This window comes from Mchenga conophoros, linkage group LG20 (genome assembly GCF_057382185.1).
Source record: "Mchenga conophoros isolate Kocher_MC1m ecotype Shallow Benthic linkage group LG20, M_conophoros_male_GT1.1, whole genome shotgun sequence".
In the NCBI taxonomy this organism is placed as follows: Eukaryota; Metazoa; Chordata; class Actinopteri; order Cichliformes; family Cichlidae; genus Mchenga; species Mchenga conophoros.
The window spans coordinates 29,389,597-29,400,784 of record NC_140545.1 but is presented as its reverse complement, the minus strand read 5'-3'; the positions used below and the strand labels follow the sequence as shown (position 1 = coordinate 29,400,784).

The 11,188-nt window shown below is 38.1% G+C and overlaps 1 protein-coding gene across 1 annotated transcript; it reads left to right on the top strand.

The window, feature by feature from the left end:
• Positions 1-1,926: 1,926 nt before the first annotated feature.
• On the top strand, positions 1,927-9,939 carry LOC146551058 (torsin-1A-like). The gene is made up of 5 exons (XM_085259460.1): positions 1,927-2,108; positions 5,489-5,754; positions 5,854-6,026; positions 8,030-8,154; positions 8,230-9,939. The coding sequence occupies exons 1-5, from the start codon at positions 1,940-1,942 to the stop codon at positions 8,472-8,474; spliced, it is 978 nt and encodes a 325-aa protein (XP_085115586.1). The 5' UTR covers positions 1,927-1,939; the 3' UTR covers positions 8,475-9,939.
• Positions 9,940-11,188: the final 1,249 nt, after the last annotated feature.

Here is an 11,188-nt window from a genome sequence, read left to right as displayed (position 1 = left end):
CCACCAACAAATAGGAAAACACAGACAGTAGTAAACGTGATGGGAGAAAGACAATAAAGCAAAGAGGGTAAAACAAAAGGAACTAATCAACTCTATGAAATTCAACTAATTCCAGTTTAACTAAAGACTCAAAATATTAAGGAAATACAAGATGAAAATGTAAACGATAATAAGATAACAACCGAATTGTAAATATTTAATAATATTTAATAACAAAATCAATAAATTAAGGGACAAATAAAACACCCAAGCTGATATGTCAAAATCACAAACAATGCCCAAGTCTTAATAAAATGACACATAGTCACGCATGTGAATAAAGAACTTAACAAAGCATAATTTTATATTTACCAAGAACATTGCAGTGATAAAACTGGTTTGCTATCTAGGACTTTTAAAGCTTGATTATGAAGGGAGTGGTTTTAAAGTTATAGCACCAGCAGGAAATGCAGTTGTTAATATGACAGAACATTAGCTTTTTCTTACACGACCTAGTTGTTTCCCTTATGAGACAAATTTGTTGAACGGTAGAGTGGGAATGAACATCTGAAGGACCACGCTTTAGTGTTCCAGAGGTGTAGCAGTCACAACCAGCTTATTCACATCATCAAGAGCCTGTAAATATGTTAGAAATAAGTTTTAATAACCTTTTTAATAATAATTGTAATGTATGTTCATAATAGAGTTGATTAACTTCTTATTAGAAAGTTGCATGTATTTAACTTCATGGTATGAAGGGGCGTGTTGAAGGTAGACTGGCTCACACTGACACCAATACAGATCACTATCAGCGAGAGCTGCCTTAGAAATGAGTGGGGGGTTATGATAGAATGGTGTTCCTGCACTGGTGATGGTGGAGCAAGGCACAGAGACTTTAAGGTGTCGGGTTAAAGCTGACACCAACACCAACAATTGGCATGCGGAAAGAACACAAGGAGGACAAATCAGAATCAAGTTTAAACCACAGACTCTCTCCATCAATGGCCAATCACATGTATTGTCTGTCTTTAATAACAAATTGTACTTTGTGTGCACAGCTGTGCATCTCGAATTGTTTGATAATAAAATAGTGTGAACCACTAGATTGTCTTCCAACCTTCTTTCAGTAAAAAAGAACATTAATATTAATATTTTTACATCACTATGACTTATTACAGGACAACAAATGGTTGATCATTTATTGGTGTGTAATGTTTTTAAAACTGTAAACCAACAAATGTTATTTTTAAGAGTTTACTAGAGTAACATTCAGGAAATTATTCGGGTACAGCGGAAACTGGCTGGCAGTCTTATTATGAAACTCAAGTGTGTAAAACTAAATCAGTTACCATTGCAAATGATACCCTGCTGGTAGAACAGCAGTGGACATCTAAATGTTCATTGCCACGCTGTTACAAACAAAAAAAATGGTGAGCTAATGGTATTTCGGTCTTTGAAAATTTTAATTTCTGCCAAAAAATTGTTCTGCTTTCAGTTTTGATGGTGACTTTAAGAGTCCATGAGTAAGCTCAGGCTGTGTTGAAGAATAAAGGTGGTCATACTAATTATCAACCTTCAAGGTCTTTCAAGGTACATTTTAACACTGCTTTCATGTGATTGGCTGATTAGATATTTGCAATAATAAGCAGTTTAACTGTGTACTTAGAAAAGTGTAGAATAAAGTGTAAAGTATAAAATGATGAATGAGTGTTCACACACGTTACAAATACAATGGCCAACTATGGCCACAAGATGGCGCTACAATACAGGGTTAATGAAAACAGGGACTATTCGATACTATAAGTGACACAACACTGTTTGAGAGGACAGACTGCTTTCCTTTTGTATGTTTGAACTGATGTCTATTTTTAGATTTCACGATGAAACGCCCTGAAGTTACATGATGTTAACTCTTGGTTAGTTTGTTCTTTGGGCTAGTTTAAGGTGCAATACTTGCAAAATGAAACCAAGTAAGCAACATGTCCTGCTGCTGTGGATTCTACTTTCCTCCACTGTGATCAAGGAAACTGAGCCCTTCAGCAGTTTCAAATTCCCTAATATCAAAGAGACATGGAATTCTATTTGGGGCGAGAGCTGTAATTCATACTGGATTTCCTTCAACCAGACAGGTAACACACCCAGCAAACAGCTTGTGAAATCTAAACAGTAAAGGTCTAATTATTATTTTTTAACTTTACTTGGGAAGGTAACCAATTTTCATGATTTAAATTGAGTTTAGAAAAAAGACTGATGACAAGAATATAGTTTATAAATGACACAGATACAGCACCTTTACAGGTTGGATCTTGGTAGTGGGCTGAAGTCCACCCCCTAAATCAACTGGGGTGCATCTGCCTTGAAAACAAAAGTCCATATAACAAAATAATACATCACAAATATTTATTGTATTTCCAAATCATAAGTCCTTGTAGTTACTGAAAACTACTGTATATTAAATAATCTACATGAAAAAAATACAAAACAATATAAAAGATTAATACAGAAGCAAACATGGTCACACAGTTTGGGTGATCCACTGTGTATTATTATCATTATTATTATTCATACATTTGCCATGTAGAAAAGGAAGAACTGTGTAACCTTGAGTCTTTGTGATTCTACACAGTCTAGATATCAAAGTGTCTGTTGTCTCTTAAAACAAAACCCAAGAAGCAGGTTTAACCTGCTTTCAGGGTGGGGCACAAAAGTCCTAGCTTACTTGACTGCTTCTGAAATGCTTGTGATCTCTGCTTTACTAGAACTAGCATTCTAGTATGATTAAAAAAATAGCTCCATAGATATACAGTACAGATATTGATATTATTTCAATTGAGAATTATTATGTTATGTTTTTTAAATATAAATCTACTGGGCAAAGAGCTCAATGTAAAGCATCCAGAGTCTTCTACAAAGTCATGCTGTTGTAATTCACTGGCTGGGCCCACGTCTTCATTTTAGGATTTACAGCGTTTTAGTAGGTAAAGGTGAATGCTTGGACATGAATTGAGCTGCGGTGTGGGGAAGGCCTCGAAGGGGACTGGCGACGGCTCCCGGGCCTGGCAGATCCCCATGTATTAAATAGAAGTGAAGAAGTTAAAGAACTGAGAACAAGGAGGGTGGGTGGGGCACGTAAACGAGAATGAACAGTTTGTGGAACTGGGGGGAACCTATATAGATGCAACCAGAAGGAGTGTGTTTGGAGGCGTGGTCCCGCTCCTGAAATTCAGATACATAATCTCCAATAGATGTAGTGTATGATTTAACACAGTCTTCCTGAAGTATGCAAAGCTTTCCCTGCAGAAAAAGAAATGATAGCATATGTTACTCTAAAAATCTTTCCAGCTGTTCAAGCTGCCAGTTCCATAGGTACTAATGCACGAACATCCTATCAGCAAATGCACGCTTTGAACTGAGTGCTGGTAAAAACAACCCCAAAAAACAAAAACAAAAAAACCCCAACAGATTTGATCAAATCTGACCACAGAACAGTTTTGCACTTTGCTTCAGTTTATTTTAAATTAGCTTTGCCCCAGATAAGATTGCTTCTGGATCATCCTTGATGTTTCTATGTTAGTTTAAATAAATCAACACCCCCGAGTCATACTATCAGAATCCTTGAAGCGCAGGCTGAGGAGGGGGTGTGGCAGCAGTCTTCCACTCTCAATTAACCAAAGACCCAGACAGAGTTTTGATTCATTTGAAGTCTGATGCTTAGCCTTGTCCACTCTAACTGGAAAACTCAAAAATCTGTTTTATTTGTTATTATCTATCGTTCACCTGGGCCTTACACAAAGTTTTTGTCTGATTTCTCAGGGCTTTTATTTAATCTGATTTAGTGGTCAGACTTTAATATATGTTTAGATGCTAACAATGACAGCCTCAGCATAGCATTTAATCTGTTATTAGACTGAATTTAATTAATTCTAAATGTAAAAGAGCCCCCCAGCACTTTAATCACACTCTAGATCTTGTTCTGACATATGGCATAGAAACGTAACATTTAACATTATTTCCTGAAATACCTCTTTTTTCTGATCATTTCCTAAAAACATTTAAGTTTTGGTTACACAGCACTGGGTAGTAGATTTCATCACAGTAGATATCTTTCTGAAAACACTGTAACTAAGTTGAAAAATATAATTCACCCACTGTTATCATCTTCAATGCCCTGAACCAACACAGTGGAGAGCAGCTACATGAACGCAAATCCAACAGAGGTCGATTATACTGTTAATGGTTTTACATCTTCACTGTGGATGACTGGATACTGTAGCTTCTCAGAAACAGAGAGCCTTAAATCAGAAGTATTTGATTTCCTGGTATAACTCTCAAAAACTCACCTTAACCTCCTAAGTCCCAAACTCTTCCACAGCATGCATTTTTAATTTCTCTTTGATATTTGGACTGATTGGGACCCGATGAATGTAAAAACAAAGAATTACCAGATTATTTTTAACCTAATTTTTGTTTCTAAGAAAATGAGAGCCACATATGAGGATATTCGTTTAAAATTTCAATTGAACAGTAGCATTATAAAGTCCTCGTCAGTGGATATCAGGCCCTTGCAGAGCAAAATTGAGTATTTTGGTCTAAATAACCCAAAATGTGATGTCCACATATGTGGACGCCAGGTCCTAGGAGGTTAAAGCCTGAGAAGGAATGGCGTGCACTAATTTAGAAGATCATCTTTTAGTCTGGAAAAGTAGTTTACTGCTTTATAAAAAAGCCCTCTATAAAGCTAGATCATTTTACTATTCATCACTGATTGAAGAAAATAAGAACAACCCTACATTTCTCTTCAGCACTGTAGTCAGGCTGACAAAAAGACAGAGTTCTGTTGCTCTGTTTCTTTAACTTTAACTGTAATGACTTCATGACATGAACCACGACTGGCTGAAAAGACAGCAGTTGTTGAGCGTTAAAAATCTTTATGGAGATACTTGATCAGGCTAGGCACTAAAAAGCAGTATTTATTAGTAGCAGGCTTCTGTTTTGAGTCCATATTGAGATCCTGGCATTTTTGAGATGGCAGTTTTGTATATGATACTTAACAAAAGTTAGCACTGTAACTACTAAACTACTAAACTACACATGTACACAAGTTTTGTGATGGTTTCTCAGAGCAACAGTCATTGCTGTAGGAGTGAAGATCTACACATTTTTGTCGGCCTGCAGCCTGCCCACCCCTTTGGAAAGTAGACAGGGCTCTTGTGCAGTCTATGCAATTTCTCCATTCACTGAACAAAAAATTAATTTTGTCTCAATTTTTGCGTGGGTAGATCTGCTAAGTCCACCCTTGCTCAAATAGCTTTTCTTTTAAACCTCCTCTCACGTCAGTCACATTTTCAGTCACTAATCCTGCTGACTTTCTGCTATGTATTCTCAAGGTCTGAAGGCTGACTTGACATGTTAGGTTACCACAGGAAGTAGAATTTTACTGGATTAGTGTAATTTCAGTCACTTTTTAGCAACGGATCCTGGTGACTTTCTGTATTCTTCCACTCTATAGGTCTGAAGGCTGACCTGGGAAACAAACTCTTTGGACAACATATTGCTTCAAATACCATTTTTAAATCTGTGAGTGGATTTATGAAAGATAATAACCCGAAGAAGCCTCTGGTGCTCTCTCTGCACGGACCAGCTGGCACAGGGAAGAACTTTGTTAGCCAGCTGATTGCAGACAATGTTTACAAGAAGGGATATCACAGCAAGTTTGTTCACGTGTTCTCAGCTACACTTCACTTCCCCCATCGAAGTGAAATTGTTACCTATAAAGTATGGAGTATCATGTGTTTCAAGTGAAACTCAGTTTATTTGTTCTGGTTGGTTTGTCTGTTCTGTCTGTATTAATTCTATTTGCTGCTCTCTCCTCAGTCTCAGTTACAGGAGTGGATCAAAAACAGCGTTACAAACTGTGAACGCTCAATGTTCATATTTGATGAGATGGACAAAATTCCTCATGGTGTGATTGACAGCATAAAGCCATATCTGGACTATGGAAAAGTGGAAGGAGTTTTTTTTCAAAGATCGATCATCATCTTTCTCAGGTAAAAATCTGGAAGCCTTTCCAGAGGTAAGTTTAATGCTTCCACTTTGTTAGGGACTGGTAAAATAACTTAATTTGTTACAATATATGTCAGGTCGGGTATCAGATGCCACCTCTCTAGGGACATCTCAGGCCATCCAAGGTATGGAGGCCTATCTCCCCCCACCACTCCCCCTGCCAGTGGCAGACGCTCTCAGACATTGGTGCATTGGTGGTTCTTTGTGTTCGGGGATGGGCGTCCAGGTACGCACCAGCTCACTCCTGGTGGCTGCTTGTCGGGGCCTGGAGCCTGGGGCTCGCTCGGGCCCCTTCGGAGGTGGGGTGCCCCCGGGCTCTTGGCCTGGGGCTCGGTCACTCTGGCACAGCTGGCTGCCGGCGGAGCTCACGGGCACGTCACTGCAACTCCCTCTGGCTTCTGCTCCGCGGCTGCTGAGTGACCCCTCATCTGGGGCTCTCCTCAGCTCTTTCTGGGATAGTGGCAGCTGCCCCTCCGTTGGTCTTCCTTGGTCTCTTGTGCTCTGAGGGCCTCTGGATGTCTGGAGCCTGGATCTCCCCCATACCTGCTTCATGCCCAGGAGGATGGGGCTATGGCCCCCCTCACACCCTCTACCAGATCATTACATGAAGGAACCTTTTAAATACAAGCGCGCTCATGCTCACAGGTGTACACACGGGTGCTCACACACACAAATTACACCCTTTTTGGCTCAAAGCACACTGTGCGCTGTCGGTCCTGCATGCTGCACAACAACATTCAATATTTAGTATTTACTGTTATATTTGCATAGATCATCGCAATGATGTTGTTTATTATATTGCTCTTTTTTTGCTTGTTTTCTCTTTTTTCTTTCTCAACAGGTGATTGATTTATGTATTTTTTGTCAGTTTGTTTTGTTGGTTTTTGTTTTTTGCCCTTTATCACCGTTCCTCTTCCCCGCTATTTTTCTTTCCCTCTTTCTTTCTCCCTTTTCTTTTCCCCAGTCAAGTCTGTCCTGTGTTCAGCAAGTGAAAATAAAATAAAATAATCAATTAAATCAAAGGTGAATCAAATAGACCAATATGGCAAGGCTGGGATGGTCCATTTGGTGAGAAAGAAAAAACAAAAAAGTCAAAGTGACACATAGAGGGTTTAAGATGGGAGACTATTTCGGGCAGAGTGCTCACTGAAAAAGGCTCAAAGTGATCAAACACAACTGAGGAAATCAGGGGAACAAAGGGATCATAACCTGGAGGAGAGATATGAGACCTGATAGTATCAACCTTATCGACAGAAAAACATAAAAATGTTTTCACAGGTGGCTGGAGACCCTGGTAGGTGTGAGGTGGGTTGAGGGTTGATAACAGAATTAATGGTGTTGAATAAGACACGGGGCCTGTAGCTGTGGTTAGAGATTATATCTGATAAATACTTTTTGAATAGCATCCTGATAAAGAAATAGGGCTTCCCTTAACAAATCAAAGGAAATCTGGAGTTTATCTTTTTCCATTTTCTTTCCGCTTTTCTACACGTCCTTCTGACAGCCCGAGTGACATAGTTTAACCAAGGATCATTTTAGACCTATTAAACTTGTTTTATTTAAAAGGAGCAACAATATCAAGAACATTTGAACAAGTGGTATTGAACAAAGTGAGCAAATGATCAGCATGCGGTTTAAGGGAACAATTGTCCAAGGAAGGGACACCAATATTCTGATAAACAGCCGAGAAATGTCCAGCAGTAGCAGGAGTGATGATGCAGAATTCATGCGCAGGTAAAAGAGGTTTAACTGGAGGACATGGCACCGAAATCTGGATGATAACAGGCATGTGATTAGAAAAGTGATAACTAACAAACTAACTAAGATGCTATCTTAGCATCTACTATCTATAAAATATATTATAGTTATATATAGTTATATTTGTTAGCACCTATTATAAAATACAAAATATTTGAAAACGGACCAGTTGCTCATTCACATTATGACACTTCTTATGTTTTTACTATTTCTTTTTTCTTTCTCACAGCAATACAGCAGATCAAATTACAAAAACAGCTGTAGATTTCTGGAAAAATGGAAAAGATCGAGAAGAGATGATGCTCAAAGATTTTGAAAGTTTCATTTCTCCTATAGTTTTCAACAGTGATCAAAGTGAGTGTATCCTTATGTCTTTATCATTCACCACTTACGATGATCATCTTTCTTACTGAAAATCTCTCTTTGTAGGCGGTTTTTCAAAGTCAACTTTGATTGACAGTTGTCTGGTTGATGTTTTCATCCCATTCCTGCCTCTGGAGTACAAACATGTTGTACAGTGTGCGATGGCTGCGATGAGAGACAAAGGTCTTCAGCCAGATGAAAATGTGGCAGACCAGGTGGCCAGAAGTTTAGCCTATTACCCCAAACTGGAGCAAGTATTTGCTGTGAGTGGCTGCAAGACAGTAGCAAATAGGGTGCACTTTTACAGATGAAGACTGATTCTACTCTGATTTCTACTGTATGTATGATTTTATTAACTCTTTTTTTTTATTTTATTAACTCTAAACTAGACAACTCAAAAGTCAGCAAAGCATGTTACAGAAAACAAGATTTTCAAATAAAAATATGATGCAATTTTCTGTCTCATATTACATATATAAAGTTTTCCAAAATGTGTTGCAGGAATTTTTTATGCATACAAGAATGTTTTGATTCCACTTGACAGGATTTTTGGCGTACACGCAAAAGAAAATCATCATGATTATAATATGAAACATAGTACATCTTATATTTTTTAAATTGGGCTTTAATTTACTCAAGCACAAAAACACATATTTGCTTATATAAAAAGAGAAAAAAATAACATCTAAAATCATTGATTAGAAAGAAGTGAATAGAGTGAAGGCGCTTCAGCCTTTTATAACTGCAGTGCACACAATCAGCCACTCATTGCCTCTTGGATTACCATGGGATCCCCAGGCAGCCAATCATCTGCGTGGGCTGTCACACTTCAATCTGCCTACGAGAGGGAGGCACAGGACTCCAATTAACCAATTGTCAACGAGTCCTTGCACTCTTGGATTTGCTTGAAGCAAAGGGAGGTCTCACTCCCTCCGAGGCCCAGGGCTGTGACATCATGTTGTTGTAATGATTTGTCTTTAAGTTTACTTAAGCTTCCCTTGTATACTTTGTTTCTTGTTTCTCTGCCATGTTTACTTTCTGCTTTAAGTTGACAGTCTTTGTCTTTTGTGCCTTGTTTTTATTTTACTTTCTCAAATCTCATTATCTGATCTTGTTCAGCTGTGTGTAATTCTCAATGTCATGGTCCTGGGTGTGACCCAGTGTTTTGTGTTTAATTAATATTTCTTGATTATTTGTTATTCATGGTTTTAGTTGTTTTGAGGTTATACTGTGTTGCTCTAGCTTATAGTTTCAGTTAGTGTGCCTTCCCTGTGAACATGTTATATCTACTCTGTGCTTTTTTCCCGTCCCACGGTTCAATCCTCTGCCACAGGCTCTGTCCCAACTCAGGGTCTGCACGCTTGAAGTACGCATTTCAAGTGCGGTTACGTCCCCGCCACGCGACGACGGCTGTCCCAATTCGAAGTGTGTTTCAAATGCATACTCCAAATGCGCCGTCGATTTCCCCAAATATCAAGCGTGGTCCGGTGCACGCTTCGTGGTCCCATATATCCCACAATTCATAGCGCTTCGGTGGGTGTGGAGAATTTTGCCGCAAAATACGGCAGAAGGGAGCGGCCGAAGAGGTTTTTTTTTTTCCCAAAACTTTATTGAACTTATAAAGCGAACAGTCAGTCATTCCAGTTCAGTTTGTACAGTAGACATACAAGGCAAATAAGAGTAACAATATACAGTACAATGAAATAAGGATAAATAAATAAAGGATAGAAAAGAAAAAAGAAAAAAAAAAGGGGGGGGGGGTGGATGTGACAGACTTCATAACAACTTTGTACTTGAAAGTTGTGACAGCTCATTCGTTAAACATTTCTGAATGAATTTCAATCAATGATAAACCTTTTTTATTGGAAGTTAATTTAAGAGAGTTTAAGTAATATTCAATTTTAATCAAAAACAAATTAAATGATGGGGTTGAGTTTTGAAATTTACATTTATGTATATGGAATTTCCCTAATGAGATGGAGCGGCCGAAGAGTGAACTGTCAAAAGTACTGAATATGACGTCACTTATTTATGTGCGAATGTTTAATAATTAAAGTCAGTCATATATCCACAAACACAACAAGCTGAAAGTCAGTGATATATATATATATATATATATATATATATATATATATATATATATATATATATATATATATATATATATATATATATATATATTAATAATCTGACAATACTATAATATTGGCTATATTATATTTACATTACCACAGTGAGATGACTTTAGTCTAATGAACAACATTAGCTAATTGTTATTCACTAACTAATCTTAAATGACTGTTCAGCACAGAAATGAAGCCCAACTATCATGTTTTACAGTCCCGTGGTCTCAGCCTCAGATATTCAACCAATCATAGTGATGTCATGACAAAAATGAATGACCAACAAAACATTTTTCTCCTTCATTTCTGTCAAACAACGCTGTATGTACCGTGTCTCGCGGTTAGTATCATGGTTGCTAGGCAACCTGAACAGCGCGACGAAGCGTATACCGTCCCATTTCACAAGCCTCTCACTTCCGCACTTCTCGTACTTATAGTACGCACCGTACGTAGTACGTGTAGTGCGCGTGCAGACCCTGAATTGGGACACAGCTTCAGTGTAGAGTCCGCTTCTCTGTTTTATACTTCCTCTTTTATTTTGACAGTCTGTTTTTAGTCATTGGATTCTGCTTTGCTTTTTTTTTTTTTTGTCTTATTAAGTCTGATTACTCCCAGCTGTTTTCTCCTGCTGTGTCTCATTCCCTTGTTATGCCACTGTTTATATAAGCCCTGGGTTTTCCCTTATTCTTTGTTGTACCCTCATTATGCCAAGTTGACAGATTCTGGTTTGTTTTCTTGTTGAAGTTTCTTGTTTCTAGTTTAGTTTTGCATTTGATGTTAGTTTTTTCCAGCAATAAAAGCTGCCGTTTTGATTTTAATCCTCTGTCTTGAGTCCTGCTCCTTCGTCCTGCCTGCCACACAGCCTGACCTTAACACTTTAGTTATTGTCAGTCTTTCCTTAT

Excerpts from the sequence above, each read along its gene's own strand:
- LOC146551058 (XM_085259460.1), top strand. The coding sequence starts at position 1,940 with ATGAAACCAAGTAAGCAACATGTCCTGCTGCTGTGGATTCTACTTTCC. Across the intron at positions 6,027-8,029 it reads TCGATCATCATCTTTCTCAG|CAATACAGCAGATCAAATTA; the intron begins GTAAAAATCTGG and ends TCTTTCTCACAG. Across the intron at positions 8,155-8,229 it reads AGTTTTCAACAGTGATCAAA|GCGGTTTTTCAAAGTCAACT; the intron begins GTGAGTGTATCC and ends CTCTCTTTGTAG.